The sequence below is a fragment of the Vanessa tameamea genome, chromosome 20, assembly GCF_037043105.1.
Source record: "Vanessa tameamea isolate UH-Manoa-2023 chromosome 20, ilVanTame1 primary haplotype, whole genome shotgun sequence".
Taxonomy (NCBI): Eukaryota; Metazoa; Arthropoda; class Insecta; order Lepidoptera; family Nymphalidae; genus Vanessa; species Vanessa tameamea.
This window is the reverse complement of record NC_087328.1, coordinates 7,023,071-7,041,928: the sequence shown is the minus strand read 5'-3', so window position 1 is coordinate 7,041,928 and position 18,858 is coordinate 7,023,071. Positions and strand designations below refer to the sequence as shown.

At 30.7% G+C, this 18,858-nt stretch overlaps 1 protein-coding gene across 5 annotated transcripts in view; it reads right to left on the bottom strand.

The window, feature by feature from the left end:
- Positions 1 to 1,734: 1,734 nt before the first annotated feature.
- LOC113401567 (klarsicht protein) overlaps positions 1,735 to 18,858 on the bottom strand; it is a 227,197-nt gene continuing 210,073 nt past the window's right edge. For all 5 annotated transcript variants that reach the window (XM_026641527.2, XM_026641524.2, XM_026641529.2 and 2 more), the window contains 6 exons: positions 7,326 to 7,504; positions 6,742 to 6,893; positions 6,140 to 6,344; positions 5,482 to 5,643; positions 4,926 to 5,023; positions 1,735 to 4,651 (listed from right to left, as the gene is read on the bottom strand). In XM_026641527.2, coding sequence (XP_026497312.1) covers positions 4,411 to 4,651; positions 4,926 to 5,023; positions 5,482 to 5,643; positions 6,140 to 6,344; positions 6,742 to 6,893; positions 7,326 to 7,504 — 1,037 coding nt within the window. In that variant the 3' untranslated portion in view covers positions 1,735 to 4,410. The remainder of the gene's footprint in view (positions 4,652 to 4,925; positions 5,024 to 5,481; positions 5,644 to 6,139; positions 6,345 to 6,741; positions 6,894 to 7,325; positions 7,505 to 18,858) is intronic.

Genomic DNA, 18,858 nt, shown 5'->3' with positions numbered 1-18,858 from the left:
GTCATTGGTTCATCCATTATTAACGTTTTTTTTTTTTTTTCAAAATATCCCAATTTACCTTTTAACCTTCTTCATTCTAGATAAGCAAAAAATTTGATTTTTATCGAATAAACAAAAAAAAAATTGCCATTTTTACAAATTTTAAATTAGTTTAAGAAAAAAGCTATGCTGACTAAAAGGTGACTAATTTCCTCTAGTATTTAAAAACTAATTTAAAAAATATAATTCAACTTTGTCTTTTCGAATAACATAATTAAACAATAGTTAATTGCGCTTGTGTTCTGTCAAGTACATATCATAAACTTATTTTTTTTTTAAATAAATTAATAATAAGAAACAAAATTGTAGCTAACAACTTCAATAGTATATGTAATAAAATAAGTGGCTAGCAAATATAAAATCGCGTGAAATTTCCCGCTTTTCGGGAAATTACTCTTCACATGTACCCAGTACACTAAATAATGTAGTTGGTAGCACTTACTAATTTATAAGCCGAAGGTTACGTGTACACTATCAATATTTAATAAGTATTATTATCTAAATATAACGAAACTTTAAGTATGGTCCTACGATGATTATTTTGGCTTTGAAAATACAAATAATTTTACTAGTTTTTTAAATTTAGAATATAAATTAATTTGTACATTTCTAAAGAGTGAAACATCACATTATTACTTTATTTTGCTGTGACTAACAACTAAAATAACCGAGTGCTGCTAAATATTATAAATATTAATAAATAACCTACTTTTATAGCTTAAAATATTAATGATAACATTTCAATAATATTTAAATTTGACTAAAAAAAAAGCTATCGGCGCGGCTAAGGCGCATAAACAAACAAATTAAATGAGTTATGCTAGTACATATATATGTCACTCATATAATTATTTATTCTATCACTAAGTATCAATGCCAGGTGGACTTGGCCAGAACGTTGACGGTTTACGGTCAGTTTCAAGGTTATATAGTAATGAACACACAGTCATACGGTTTTTCATCTTCGGGGAGTGTTAATCACTTTACACATCACCATTACTTAAAATAATATTTAAGATACCTACTTTAATTTATAATACTTGCAACACAGCATAGAAAATACATTTACCCTTTCTTACTTATATGCAAATATGTAGTATGTCTACCTCCTTTACTATTTATTGGGATATCGTTAGACCAATTAATGACGAGAAGGTTTCGAGCCATTATGAAGAATTTCTGGAACATGCTGGGTGTGCCGAATAAATATATGTGAAAATTCGGTGATTAACTAAAGGGAGTCTTATTAATATGTCCCTAATTTTAAAATATAATAGTTGTGTGATTTAGAAAATAGATTTACCCTTTCTTATATGCAAACATATATGTCTACGTTCGTTACTACTTATCGGGATATCGTTTGACCAATGAACGACGAGAATGTTTCGAGCCATCTTGAAAAATTTCTGGAACATGCTGTGGTGTGCCGAATAAATATACGTGAAAATTCGGTGATTAACTAAAGGGAGTCTTATAATATTTCCCTAATTTTAAAATATAATAGTTGTGTGGTGTGAATACAAGTTATCCAGGATTTTGGGTCGTTGAAATCTTGCCCAAGGTACCAAGATACCAACGGAGACTACGGCTACGCGTACGGCTCCAACTATGAAGATGGCTACAGTGTAATGTTCATTTTGATAAAATACAACTATTTAACATATCGGGTTCAGAGTATAAATAATAAAACTTCTATTTTTAAAACATTTTTTTATTTCCAATTCATAAAGCCAACACGATGTTATGCAACCTATATTATGCTCCCTTCCTTTAAAACAAAAATTTAAATGCAACAATAGCATGTCTCCTACATTAACTTATACAAAACTAAATTAGAAAAGTTATAGAGATATGACACGATGTAGACGCATATTGTATTAAATTTAATACAGCAATTAAAAGTTAGTTTCCCAATTTTTTTTTGCGTTTTATAAAACAACTCTAAATGGGAAACGCATAATTTCAATATTATAAAGATAAAAAAGACATGTGCATTCACACATTTTTCTAACAATTTAATGTAATCTACATTTATTTTTACTTGATATATTTTTAAATTGTATTTTATTTAAAGTTTAATAAAAATAATGATTATATTTATTGAAATTGATTTAATGGTATATATCAATTTTAGACATAATTAGAAACTTTTTTAACTTGACCTTTTTTTCTCTTTGTAATTTGTAAAAAAGATCAAAATTAAATTTAGAAGTTTCACCTTAAGTATTTTTAAGTTTTTCAATTTAGTTTATTTGGCGGGAAAACTTATATTTACAAATGTGTTGCTATTATTTTAATTTTTGTTTCATTAATTTATAAGACGGCAAAATTAACTCTAAAATATTAACTATATACTAATACCACTAATATTAATAATAAAAAATATTTTATCCATTAATTTTACCGTATAGATATCATGCACATACTTAAAATAGAAGAAAACCTAATACAGATAATTACAACATAACATGCATATCTGAATTCAAATGATTGAATTTTAATATAGATTCTTTTTAATATAATTTAACAAATAAAAAACCAGATAGATTCGAAGAAATAGATCAATTGCTTGAATATATATTGTATTAAAAGTTATAAATAGAAGTAACTTGAAAATATTGCAAAGAATTGACATAGCAATTAATAAACCGAAGATCTTCAGCTTTAAAAATATAGGTAAAAACTAACCTTTTTCTTAAAAAATATATATTTAGGTAATATTTTTATATTTAAATTTACTATGGCAACTCTTTCAATTTTTTCAAATTGTTTTATAAATTAAAATGTCATTTATTTAAAAAATATAAATAAAATATAAAATTATATGAATAAAGTATCCAAAAACATTGTAGTAATACATAACATGTAAAAAGTAATGTCATACTTTTATAATCTTATCAGTCTTAAAATATTATATATACGTTAGATAAGGCCACAAATACATATTAGGAAAGTAATATTATAGTTCATTTATTTTCATATATAGTTTCAAATAGAGAATAAAATATACATATAATGTAATTACATTTATGTATATATTATAAATAGTAGTATTTTTTACCAAGTTTTTACTATAATTTCTCTACCAAGGGTATACTATAATTTCTTATTGAACATATTGTATAATATATGGATAGAAACCATTTTAAAGAAATGTATAATAGTTTCATTAAAAAATATAGTACGCACCGTTTAGTGATGGCCATGATAAATTATCGATAGAATCGATTTGCGAACCGATTAAAATATGAAAGGTACTTGAAAATATGTCACTCTCAGCGCACAAGTCACACACCTAAATTAAGTAACCTATTCATTACTTGTACTAAAATAGGTATACTTACATACAAACTTATAAATGTATGTGTTAGTAAATTATTACTAATGTTAACTAATTTGAACTTCATCTGATACAGATGATTGTTTTTCGAACACTTTTTCATTTAATTTATTTGAACTCTTGCTATGAGCAATCTGTGGTTCCTAATGTTAAGTATGGTTCTAATAAAATGCAGACAATAACTTTAATTACTCTTTAGAGTTTGAATATGTCATATTCTCTTACTTTCATTATTCTTTTACGAAGCTTACGATAAACCACGTCCCACACAAATTAGAATACTTTTTTTAATTATTTTTTTCATAATACAACATTGTCACACTGTTATATTTGTCATGTCACTTAAGCCACTTAATACATTCTTATCGTTACGCCCTGAACCGTTATCGAATAATCAAATTCTAATAACAAAAACAACCACTCAATCGAATCTAATACAAAAAGTATTAATATTCAATTAATATTAGTACAACACTAATATTGTATGTTCTTGGTGTCACAACCTAAAAATAAGACTCACACTGTAGTTAGTACGGCTTTGCTTATTCATTCAATTCAAGCTTATAAGCTAAATTTATCGACACAACAATCTTCTTTCTGCCCTCCACACCAGGCTTTCCTTATTTCAAATAAACGGAGCAATTCTTATTCAATAGAAACACATTTATCTTACTCCATTTATGAATTTTATACAATCCATTTGTATAAAACTGTCGGTGCATGTCTTGTGTTTTCGAACCACAGTTAAGACATTACGGCGCAACTTGCTTTCATCTACAATTCCATTTATCGACGAAAGCCAAGTTTCCAGTCTGTTAATTAGCCAAAACTAGCTAAATAAAAATTATTGCAATTGCAACTCGTCACAATTGTGACTAAAATACATATGCCAGTAGCATAATACTAGGTAAATTGTTATTGGGACATTAAAAAAATATCCTTAACTTTCCTTTTAAGCGTGGCCACACTCATGTCACTTTGACACGTGTCACGCTGACAGCTCTGACACATTGATTTTTATAAAAGTGCATTCAGACCGGTGGCGGTCCACGGACATAACGCAGTTGCGGTGTTAATGTTTGTGCGAGTGAGTTCAAGGCGTCGCAACACCTTGGTCGCTCTACCAACCAGGCTGCCAGGAGTAATGCTACGAGACACAGCTGTATGGGGATAGATGAGCGAAGGACGCGCCAAACCCAGCCACTTCGAGGATTGTAATCAGGATCACCAGCTCCAGTTTTATTTTTCGAAATAGCAATAGCGTGATCGCGTCTAGAAAAAAAAAAAAATATTAACTTACAACTAAATACAATAATACGATCATAATGAAAATGTGTTTGTTTTTAAACAAAATGCAAATTAGGTGTATGGCTATATTTATTTTCTGAATCATTTTAAATTTAATAGATTAGTTAAAACTTGACTTTCATAGTGTTAACTCGTGGAACAGACACGAGTATAACACAATTATGTAATCTTGTAAGTATCAAGATGAATTAAGTATATTTATAATTTAAAAAAAATGTATTTATTTGGTTAAACTTACGAAACTTCGTCGATTTTCAAGTCAGGGATACTCTGTTCTACCAAAGCGCGGCAGGATTCTTGTAAGGTTTTTACTTCATTCTCAGTTTGCTCCATACGCTAAAAACATGTAAAATTATTTTCAAGTGTCTTCTTAAATAAATTGTTCGAATTGTTTTTTTTTTAATATTATAGTACTAACTGAAGTGATAGTTCGTAATATGTATATCAAAATAATTCGAACTTAACAATTGTTTTCTCACAGACAGAAATAAAAATTAATTAATTAATATTAGATAAAAAAAAAGAAAAAACACACACAGGTTTAAACCAGGGACCGACACCTGCAGCCAGGGCCGGATTTAAATAAAGGTCTTGAGGCGACAAAGGAGTGAAATATTGGAGGCCCTAAGTATTATTTTACAAATTAAGTTGAACATTTTAATAGTAACTCTTAAAACGGCCCGTAAACAATCTAGATATCTCCAAAAATATTACGATACAGTTGTGACTCGTCGGAATCTCTAGTGTGGGTGGCTGCCTGCAGCAGGGCGTGGAGTGAGTATCTGAGAGGCTACCTTGGCGATGGCGCGGTGCGCGGGCGAGTTGGGCGCGAGCGCGGCCTGCAGGCGGCGCGCCAGCTCCCGCAGCGCGCCCAGCCGCCGCGCGCGCCCGCCCGCGCCCTCGCTGTCGCCGTCCGATATGCCCGAGTCCGACAGGGAGTCGCACGTCGAGCCGCCCTGGAGGACGGAGGAACATATTGTATAACGGTCGCTATTCATTGTTTCGATTACGTTACATAAGGGTAGTAATATTTGAAAGGCCGACGGCCAAATGTATGATGAAGTGGTCTCACACATAGACATAGCCAGTATCCAATCCAAGAAATATAAAATTCACTAATTATACAAATAATGTGTCGTTAACGGTAGGAACTAAGATATTACTTTTATTTTTTACTATCTTTCAATCCGAAAATCAACAGTGTTACTGTGTTACTAGGTGGTAGAAAAACTGATGACTGGGTTTAACTTTTTCAGACGGCCTAAATATATTAATATTAGAGCTTGTAAATCCCTTAATATTAATATATTTATTAAATCTCATATACATTATATAGTATATTGGAAAATTTGTATAATTTACGTAAGGAAATAAATAGAAATGAAAACTGAGTGCTATTTCCAAGTTAAAACAATTTACTTGTAACTTTGTTAAATTAGATTAGGTTAATACCTTTTTCTTATCGAGGAGCGATACGGCCAGCTGTCTGACGTGCGCGGCCAGCTCGGCGTGGTCCGCCAGCGCTGCACCGCGATCGCGCAGCGCTTGAAGAGTTGCTAGGTCACCTCTTAAAGCGCCTTGCAATTCTCGCAATGCGCTTTCCCATTCCGCCCACGCACACACGGCCTTCTCCAGTGAGAGTAGCTCGTTAGATGTGCTGATAGAAATAAGGACATAGGATTACTATTTAGATAAAATAAATACGGATCAGTAAGCGATTCGTAAGTAGTAACAAATAAACTTTACGTCGACAAGCAAGTCTTGTTTCCTGGCTTTGAAAGTAGGCAATTTCCTTGTTTTGATAAGATACCTTCGTCTTATATTGTAAGTGGATAAAAATATCTTACAACAGGAATGTAATAGTCAAAATTTTACAGCCCAAAATTATCTACTTTCCAAACGAATAGAAGGCAATTACTCGTACCGAATTATGTAATTGGTGTCCTCAATTGAAGTGGAACACGAAAGGCAATTAATTTTAATTCAAATATGAAATAAAATGTACGGAGACAAAACCCGGTTTCGTGTAAGTATAAGCGTATGAAAATAATTACCGCTGATGAGCGTCATCCCAAGCAGCCAGTAATGCTGTCAGGTCTCCGGTGAGACCGCTATCATCCGACTCCATTTCGCCGAGCGCGCGTCTCACGGACACCGTCAGTTTGAGCATAGACACCTTGCATTCTAGGAGGCGGGAAAGACGTTCCTATGGAGAAGAAATATGCTGTTAATAACATGGCCGTGACGTTTATGCTGGGCGAACAGAGTATTTAAATTAAGTAAATCTATTATTTGACTCAATATGTTGTCTAATGATACTTTAATTTGTTGACGGTCCAAATGATTAATTATTTATTTATGGAAATATACTTGCTTGAAAATACATTTGTACTAATTGTTGGCATATAGTTCAATAACATCAAAGCCCTTGTTATACTCGTCGGCTTTTTCAAATAAATCATATTCTTGACAAATATTTAACCTGATAACACGATGAATGTAATATTGGTATGATTTTCAAGTAATCAACGACATATTTATATCGTTGATTACTTGAATATTCGGTCATAATATGTATTCCGCTCCGACTTTTTCATCATTTAATTCGGTATATAGTCAAAATAACCCAAATGCCTACCTTAAGCTCCTCGATCCTTCTGTGCAGTTGAGCTCGAGTGTGGGGCTGGGGAGCGCAGTCACCAGGCTCGCAGATGTCATCCAGAGTTTCTCTCAACGCGGTGATTTCGCGACGCAGGCGTCTCGCGCTACCACGTCGAATTGCGGCCGCGCGGAGAGCCGACCATCGCGCTGATACAGCTGCAAACAAAATAACATATAAATATTATTTTGATAAAAAGTTAATTTAGATATAATTTAAGCTATTAAAACATCTGGTACTGATACAAATGTCTTAGATTTTATGTTTATGTTTATGTTTATAGACATTTATTCTCAAAAAGACATAGGTCGCTTACATGAGAATACACATAAATGGTAATATAATATTCTGTTCGTCTTAGAAAATTTTATTTTGTAAAAGTTATTAATTTAATTCATGTTCTAAAATAAATTATTGAAGTAGCAATGTGAACATTTTCAATTGCTTGTAATTCGTTCGTAGAAGGCATTAAAAAGTAGATCATTATGCAAATGTTAACATTTTGATAAGCAAGCAATTTGTGAAAACCAAAAACGTTTCGTTAAAACAACATTTAGTAATACGTTCAATTCATTTCTATTATATTCCTATATATTTTAAACCTACAAAATCTATTCTTACTTAAATCATTGATAAACAAACTGTTCAATGGGTCGCATTTGACATTTGAAACAAATAGTTCGCTATTCATAAATATGTAGAGCTATTCAAATCCATATTTGAACGTTGAAGGCGTCAAATCTCACACAAAGGCCGTACAGAAATAGCCGTCCATACAAATACATTACTTAGATTCAAATGGAGATGTTCAGATGCTGGTATTTAACGTACGCGTGCAGACATGCGAAATGATGCGAGTTCTAAGGTATCTAAACCTTCAATATTTATATACTTTCCACGCGTTAGTCACACACGCATACGTACGCATATATAAATAACTACATACATACATTTATAATATTATTTTGTTTCAAAGATTTCTCTCAACGATGTTTACATTCCTCTATAAACTTAACTGTATAAGACTTGGCTCAAGATTGTAATTTTAAAAAAAAGTAAGTAGACATTTTACGAGCATCATACTTCCATACTACTTTCTTTCAGCACGTAAAGCTAAACAAGAAAAAAAACGACAGAAAAAAAATTTACAAGATCAGTGACAAGCCTTATGTTTAGTAAGTATTTTTACAACGCAAAGGCAATAACTCTATAAGTACCTTTGTTCTGGCACAAAACCAACTTGCAATGATACATACATTAACCCACTAACTCGCATAACTCTAATATTGCCAGTGCAGGCGACCTACATAGTGCCAGAGTATGTGCCAGGCACATCAGCTGAATGTAAACAAAGTATTTTTAACGGTACACCTTGATTATGTTTAAACTCAAGTCCTATAACGGAAGAATTATTTTATTTATATTCTGGTTTAAGTATAGTTTTACAGGGGAAGGTACTTAAAGATAAAGGTACTTAAGTTATTTAACTTTAAGTACCATAGAATGGATAAGAATGGACAGAAGTTAGAAGAAGAACGTATTTAGATTGTTGTGCCTTCACTGGATCAGTTTTGAAAGTTAAATTAATTTACACCTCCGTCAACTTTAATCAACGCCATGATTGGATTACGAATAAGTTATTTAAAATAAAATTATCTAATCTTACTACTTAGTAACTTACTTTCTTATCTTAGCTTTATTATAGTTTCATTAGGTTTTCTTAATTTTTAAAGATCAGTGAATTCATCAGTAAAAAAATCCTATTAATTATTTTTTATTCAATAATTTCGAACATCAGCTGCAAGATAGATATTATAGTTTATAATATTTATAATAGCAACACTAAAGAAAAGGCGTACCTACTTAGTAAATATGTGCAAGTACAGTTGTGACATCTAAATGAGAACAATTTTCATAGCTCGAGGCAATTCCAGGATTCTTGTACGGGAATCAAAAAAATCATTCTAATATAGATAAATATAATGCATCAAATTGGAAAATAAATGGAAGCAGTTTAAAATGAAATTTATATTTTAAAAGAAAACGAGACTATAAAAAATATGAACGAAGTTCAACGCGCTGGTGTGTTCAGCGTAAAAAATTCAAAGTGACGAGTGTTTAAAAGAAATCTGTATTTGTAAAGATAATGTCTCTAAGAACATCATGAAATATTATAGCTTGCTTAACGGGTTCTGGAGTTATATAAGGACATGGCAACGAAAAAAAGAGAGCGGACAAGGCGACTCAATCAATTAAATTCAAACATCTCACTAAAACTTGATTATTGATAAATTATATATAATAAAACAGATGTAAATAAGAAAAAAAACCTAAATTAAAATAAATGAGAAGAGCTATTAGCGCTAATTAGCTGAATATGAAATAAATTTAAATCTAATAGCCGATACGACGATGTGCTATTAGCTTCTCAGATATAGGAAGATGGTAATTACTTACACAGCAGACTTTGATTAAAGCAATCTTGCACACATATAATATACATTTGAAATAGCTTAGCGATTATGATATACATTTATTGAACATTATAGAAACGAAACATCTGTTAATAAATGTTATATATTTTGAATGATATCTTGTATTAATAAAATGGTAGTTTTAGTAAGTCTGGTACAATGGATTTTAATAGCTATTTTAAGATGAGGCAAGTAACCAGGCTGACTAACACAGATATTTGAATCTGTTAAGATCATAAATAAGGGTGACAAGAGACATTTTCATGTAAGCGCGATTATAATAGGCGCACTAAATGGCACAAGGTCCATGAACTTGTCTGTAATGCACGATAAACTAACGAATTGATGCTAGACGTCAACGATCTGATGACTTTATAAAACACGTTTGCACTCACCAAGCAGATTATCTTTTACCTAGAATATTTTTCTAGTAATTTTATTTAAAAGACAACTTTTTGTACTGAATATTATAAGGTACTTTACATTTTTAGCATTTCAGAATATACCGTTGCTATTGAAACTTTTTAAAAACCTATATTGCGTTCTTGTATCTTCTGGTATTTTTTATAAATTTACTTGAGTTATCATTAATTGTTTGCTATCCAAGCACTCAAGAAGAATTTACATTTTCAATTTTAAATTAAAATCATACAATTAGCGAAGGATTTTTAAATCCGCTTTCAACAGGAAAACGAATAAAATAATAAATTTATAAGTCGCCCGTTGAAAGGACAATTTGATTGAAATTCTCATTTTCAAATATTTAAATTTTTCGAATACAGTAAACTGTCAAGAAACTTTTAAAAACAATGGAAATTGATACATTCTTTTAGATTTCCTGTCCTTTGTGACTTTCCTTTTAGTGTTCCTGAGATACGTAATTAGAAACACGATCGATAAATTTGAAAATAATATATATAGAGATCATATCTGTGAAAATAACTGCCAGTAAATGTCCCTCACAGTAGAGAGGGGTTGGAGTTTGTCGCTTGACCGATTTTGATCTCAGAAACTTCGGTTTAAATAATCGTATTTTAGCCACTAGGACGTCTCCGCTGCTAAGCTGATTTAAAATATGTAGTCAGATTATATATTACCATGAACTAAAGGGTTATACCCAACGTCAATTGTTTCGAGGATCGATTTGGTGAATAATCAACAAGCAAATTGCGTTCCGCAGGAAACCAATTTGTGTTCCGTGGCCGACGAGTCGTCGTCGAATTCAATGACCTAGTACTCCCTGTTGAGTGGATAATTTGCAAATTGGATATGTACCAGTAACTTAGGACGTAGTTTGATACAATGATCATGGAAGTTATTAATTAGATTATCGTTTATTAGTGTTTATCTTCTTTCATATTTGTTGAAGTGAATAATAAGAAAATATAAGTGACTTGGTATCGATATTAGACCTTAAAGAATCAATTAATTGGTAACAATGTACTGAGTATTTTATATTTGAATAAGTTTTCATGTGATGCAATCTTACGAACTGTGAAAAAATTTGTTTTCGATGGCCTCTGGCCTTTAGCTATTCATACGAATTTTAATGACGTACAGATCTTTGCAATACACCTGACTTTTAACCTATTTACGTAATAAGCATCGAATGTATAGATGTTTTCGTTTTATAACTGTCGGCAAAATAAATGTTCATTTAAGTTATAATTTTCCTAATATATGATTTTAGTATGACAGTTGATTTTACATTAAAAATTGAAAATTCATAAAAAATTACAAAAGATTGGAATCGAAATACAGTCGAAAGAAAATTTGAGAAACCTATCGATTATTATCGCAAACGTAAACATTGCTTATCAAACAATAAGCACGGTTAATGTTGGCGTTATTTTCACGGCATTCCGTGAGTTTGATACGCTCAGATGCAAATATCTTCAAGTAATGGAGAGGTATGTCCAGTCCGTTACGACACATCCTCAACGTATAAGTGGTGAAAGCAAACAAATTGTATAAGGTGTTATATGCTCAACGGTAAGTCAATGGCATCGAATATGTATGGAGAGAAAATTCCGTCTGGAAAAGTTAAAAATTTAAATATTGCGAGACATTTTGAATTAGCATTCTCAGATAGAAAATTTATCATAACAAGTTTAATGCATCGTAAAAATTAACAACTAAAAAACTCACGTTCATATTTCATTTCAATAATGAACCTAATTATTTTTCACATTGAATATAACACCGTTCATATTATGAGCACGACACGAACACTGTACCTGGGTAAGGCGGGAAATAATTCCGATCCATTATGACAGTGTCAACTCGATCGTGCGCGGGAGTCGACGAGGCGGCAAGGTCAAAACTGCAGCAATATTAAAACAGTTCTTTGTTCTTGATGAAGTCTCTATTCCAACCACATAGAGACTATATCGATTTGGCATAAATGTCCTAATCGTTGTCGGAAAATTTTAAATTTACGCATGTTAAAAAGCAAGAAGCGCACTTATTGCTTGAAAAGTAAGGTATAAATTGTCTTGAAACTATCTGAGACAACTGCAAATAGATTGTCACAGACGGGAAACTAACGTTAGTTTAGAAACAATCTATTAATGTAATACGTTTGAAAATAGACCTTATTTCTTAAGCAAGTGACGTTCTGTAAGTGTAAATAATATGCATTGCAATACACTAAGCAGGTAGTCAGTGTCGAATGCAAGGTGACCTCGTTATGAAAGAAATTATTTTTAGTTTCGACAAATCAATAAGGCCAATAAATTGCAACGTTTGTTCTTTGAACAAAACATAGTCTTTGAACGAATCATTCCCAAAATAAGCATTGCTATAGCAATTTAATGATTACTAAACAAAATATGATATAATAGGTTATCGCAACATAACCAAATGACTTCTAACCTTCTGCAATTAACTCAAATATAATAATCGCGATACAGATGAGATTTATTGAACCTTCATCCAATTTTGATTTTTGAAGCAATTAATTTTAATTGCCATTGCAAAAATGATTCAGTTATCAGACTGATGACATGCAACACTGGTCCAGTCATTCACCTTTAAAATTCCGCTATGCAAGCGATTAGTAAAGCATTTCATACCAAAAATGATGCAGGAACTGCTCACGTGAGTAAAATAATAAATTACGTAAGTAATTCAATCACGTAAGCTTATTGCGGTGTCGAATCAATCGTATCGATATAATAACAGCGAATTCCTCTTATTATCATCATATTATCTAAAATTACCTTTTATGTAAGCTATTTTGAAGTAAAGAAGAGAAATGCTGGATTTTTTATTAGCAAGAACTATGAAATGATTTTTTAGGTTTCTTTTAATTTTACATGATCATCAATGATAAATTATTGATAATTACTGGCGTTTATATAATTTCGTTCGTACTAAATCTGTTTCCGGCACCAATCATGAATATATAACAACGTAATAATTATAATGCACGGTGTTATATAAGTTACATTTTAAGTGCAAATGATGAAAGAGCTAACCAAAATAGTAAAAAAAAACCTTGGAAAGAAACGAAAACAATATTTCACTGTTAGTATAGTTTTATCAAGTATGCATTGATCAACAGGAGGTTCTCAATCATCCGGTACAATGTAATCTCCGGAGTTCTGTTATAAGCTACTGTTCTAGTTGTAGACAAGGTCATTTGCATGAACAAATTGACGTATCACAATCTGTTGGCACGAATGTATCTGCCACTGGTTGCGTAAGCGAATGCATTTGTGCAATTGCAACATGATCGCCAGATAATGGACTCCGAGAAAAAGTCGATTCTCTCTCGACCTAGTTTTGAAAGCTCGATGAAAACGACGCATCACCTTCAGAATGATTCGCTTTAATACTTCTTAATCGATTATTGTTATTAACGCTACGTTATATGTAGACTTATATGATAACAATAACTTAGGGAGTCTTATGAGTAGTGTACCTACATGTTTTATAATTTGGTTTATGCGTATGCAAGAACAATTTATTTAAAAACATAAATTTTTTTGAAAACAGTTTATTAAATTAAATTTGAGCCCCAAGAACATGTACTACGTAAATGTTGAAATTGTGGGCACTCGCTACTTTAAGGATTTTTTTGTTTTAATTTATCTATATTATATGTTTCAAATAAATTTATTTAACAATGTTTTATTAAGTATATAAATAGTCTATTCACATAACAAAATATGAATAGTAAATGAATATTATTATAGATTCAAATATAAATGTATGTTAAAATACTGGCTTTTCGATGTATAGTGTTTATATATTTCTAATTGATTTTTTTTATGTATTTTGCTTTTATTAATAAATATGATTTATTAAAAAATATATATAATGTATGTCCATATCTATAAGCCAAAATAATTTTGTATCGAGTAAAACTCTTTAAATATATTGAAATTGCCTTTCAGAGATACGTTTTCATGTTAGAATACTAAAATAGCTCGGGTTGATCACAAACCCAAGCTTTATTTAGCTAAGTTGTATTACTAAGAGGCTCAGAAGCAAACACGTGGGTGAGTATGCATTACGAAAATGTTAATGATATTCTATTTAGCTTTGTTTCATTAACATTTATCTGAAACGCATTTGAGAGAAGAGCCGAGATGGTCTAGTCGACAGAACACGTTTAGCTCGGCCAGGGCTAAAATCTAAACAAACACCTCTGAGTTTTCATATTATTTTATGTATATACGCATCTTTTAGTTGCTTGCATAACTAGATAAAGGGATATTAAGACAGGCCATGCTTGTATTTGTCTTGTATTTGGTTTACTTACTAATAATAACGCTTCTCGCGATTATTTTGTAAAATTAACTTTATGTCCAAATTAATGTTGTATAAAAAGTATTTGATTAGTCAAAATAGTACTGTATTTTTTCAATGACCGTAAAAACTAAAGTCTTCAATGTTTAACCAATGTCAATAAACTATATATTACTATGACGTAATCACAATTCTCAAAATAAATCTGATATAACTCATATTTAAAAATAAATATACAATTTTAAATATAGAATGAGTATATAACGAATGTAAATTTCGAATGAAGACTAAATACAGGCTGTGTTATTAACAAAGTAACAAGAGAAACCTTCGATGCTAATAATGAGGAGCGTAGGAGTTGTTGTAGGCGCGACGACGGTCAAGTACACCATTTACTAAGTCGTATATTTGTTCAGAAATATCATAATATTGTGACTCGTACAGTGCAATTAATTGTTCATCTTATAGAACGTAGAGTAAGAAATAATCTTATCGTTAGTTAGTTAATTTAATATTACTGTCCTAAAAGTTTATAAATATGAGGGTTATGTGCAGTGGTGGGCTTAACGGTGAGCGGACAAAAAGTCCCCAAGAGATCAAAGGGATTTAAAGTTTTCAGCATACAATGCTTGAAAAATAAATATATATACAATGGGAAAAGATGAACAGTAAAGGCAGAATAAACCTATGCTTTTGCAAACAATAAAGAAATTCATGTGCAAAAGGCTTCCTTCTATAATTATAATAATTCAAATTTAAGTCTGAAGGCCTCCAATTGTTTAACACTGACTTAAACCGCCACAGATTACGCATATTCTGACAGCAAAAAATTAAAAATTTTAGCATTCAACTCCTCAAAGGGGGGAACTGTTTTTTGTAGTTGCAAATAATTGCTTGATAAATTTTCAACGTATCAATTTTACAAAGAAATTAAAAATATCAGATGACACTTACCTATTTCCTCATTATTGTTATTACTCGTAGCGACTGTTAGACTCATTTTTGACATATTGTTTGAACAAGTGATATACTTTTACACTGTATTTAAGATATAGTTCTCATGTTTGTAATGATACTAAATAACGTTCTATTTATATTGAGCTCACTTTTCTGTTATCAATACTAATATTATAAAGACGTAAAATTTGTTTATTTGTATGCAGGGGATAATCTACGGAACTAATGAACCAATTGTATAATTTTATTCACTGGTTGGAGTCATATAGAGAATAAATTATATTTTTATCATATCATTTTCGTTATTAATAAATTGCACCCGTGTAAAGCCGGAGCGTGTCACTAGTTTCATTATAATATATAATTTGTTATCTTAGTTAGTAAATATTTTATATTCTACCACAAAGAGATATATAAGTCTGATTTATGTAAATAACTAGTTATAAAAGTTTTCATGCTTGAAATAAGCGGAGCATTAAATGTTCAACGGTTAACTTAAATTAAGAAAAATATTTTAGAATATTTTTCTATATTTCTATAAATATATTTTGTGTTATATAAAATACATTTAATGAATGATTCTTGCATCTCATGTACTTTAATGTCAATAAAATTTCTGTTACTCAGATTATTTGCGCCTTTTGCGTTAGATAGCGAACACCAAAAAAAATTACACAGTTGTCAAAAGAAGCTAATTCAAAAACGTTTCATACAATTTCTAGTCAGACAAATATTTTAATATGCAATTTCACACAGTCGAGAAAGCGATGCTTCACGTTAGACAATGCTCGTATATTTATGAATAAGTATAATTATATAAGAAATAGCGGTTATGCGTGGGAGAGTTTTATTGACAGACGTTTATGATTATCAATTTTGTCCACGACTAAAGAAAACTGAATGGTATTGCGTGACAGTTGCATCACATGTGAAGAAATTTCAAAGTCTTATCACGAGTTATCATAAAGGCATAACGCTAATATTTTACTAAACACAAATATTTGATATATAATCTTTAAATATATCTAATACGAGATATCTTATCGACATCATATACACATACATTTTCAGTCTTTCTGAAACTATTCATTACCAAACCGTTGACTAAAATCAACTAATACATAAGACATGTCTAAAGGAATTTAGCTAGTTTTAGATGTTTTCTAATAGAAAACAGTATATACAATGCAAAAGAAGTATCCGAGAGATATAGCGGTACACGAGATGAACTAGAATAGCCGGTCGGATAACCGTTACAACCTGACAAACTCAATTAATCGACGAATTAATCTCGAGTCAAGCAACAATACACTGATTAATCGCAACAGCTCGGAGTCAGGAAACGATTGCATTTGTTTCTAAAGCAAAACAATAGTCTTCTTAAATATTGTTCACGTAATCGTAATAACGTAACCATTGTCATTCTAATATAAATAGTAAAAGCAAACTCTTTAAAACCAAGCTATTGATCAAAATACGATATTGATAAGTACACGAGAGATTTTTGTCATCAGATCTAAAAAGTTTGCAAAAGCTTAAATCAGTTCAGTGTAACTGGTTTTAAATTTACTTGCGAGATTTGACCCACGTGAAGTTAAATAAGATCTTGTAATATATTTTCACTTCTACCAAGTTGCTGAGTTTTATTTTCAGAATATTTTTTATAAACACAAATATATTTTTATAAAAAAAAAAAAACTTTATTACGTCATATAGTAAACAAATATATATATATATATATAACCACATTCTTTATCATTTAATTTACATCTGGTTATATAATACATTATTATGATAATTAAAAGTATTTTATTTTTAAATTTGACCCTAAATACTGTGAACTGTATAAAACGCGTTATGAAAGTACGTTGAATAGTAACGTAAAGTTAGGTAATACTAAAATCATAGTAAAATATATAGCATATTCTATTTGATTTACTTATGAAAATATTGAATGTTACAAATAATTACATAGAAAATACAAGACTTGAAACGATAAATACATTTTATAAGGCTCGTTTCGCATTACATCATTTCCGGTCCAAATATTTTAAAAAGGACCGTTAAATCGCATGCAAAACAGGCTTTGGGCTTATCGAGTGGCGTATGGTGAAACTTAACCTCATGTATTTTAGCGAATCCTGAATGTCTACTTTCCTTTAGTTGAAGGGTAACATTAAGACCGATAATACCATTGATTAATTATAGATCAGCGACCAACCGTGAATTACAGGAGGATTTAGATTAGCACGCGACGCTGCAATTATGTCATTCCGATTATCGTGATAGTATTCATTGAATTCTGAATGTATTACGTGGCTCTCTTAATTATTAATTTTGTTTTAGATTCCGAAGTGTAATTGAGATACATTGCTTACACGAAAATGTCCCGTAATTTAACGTGTAATGTTCGAGCGAAGTTTTTGTAACTTGTTTACGAAAACTGGCTTGCTCGAGATATTTCTTAAAGATATCATTAAAATGAATATCGAATACACTATTATAAACGAAACATGAAAAGGAGCAAAACTATTTATAAGAATTATAATTAAAATAAACCTCTGTTCCAAATTTCAAGTTTTCATTCTCAATAGTTATAGCTGTATATTAATAGTTAGTGACGACAAACAATAAAATAACGACCACGGATGACTAATTTCAACTGCGACAATATTATATTATGACTTGAGTAAGTTACCATAATCAGAGTTCACCTTAATTGGTACATGCGAGTTTTTGTATCGATCCTAACATCGGCCGTGATCTCAGTGATCATGTCAAGACTAACTAGATAGCAGGGTATAGTCAATGCTAAACAAAGTAATAAAACCAGTTTTTTTAATATGTAGTTTGTATAAATTTATCTTAGGTAACATTTACAATAAGTTTGAACTTTGTTACCTACCTTGTAAAATTAAGTATCGTTAGATTCGAAAATACTGACTCAAATTATGAAATGTGTTAGATATTTTAATTGATGATTTGAATTGTTATAATCATGGCATTTGTGTGATACGCATATATAAGACCTTGCAGTAACCTCTAAGCTTGTTAAGAATTTTAAATAGACGTATACGTATGTAGACTTAAGATAGTTCATACAACGGTCAATAATTATCACTAATGGCAATATAAAAAATAAAATCAAAATGAAAAAAACCTAAAATCGTGGCTGTCTTTAAATTTTTACTTTCACGTGGAGAAACCTCAATTACATTTGCGGTTTTAATCTGAATAATCCACACAATTTAATTTAAACTATTCCAAAACAAAATAGCGGAAATTCTACTGTCACTTCATTTGTTATATTTTAAATTTGAAAATTA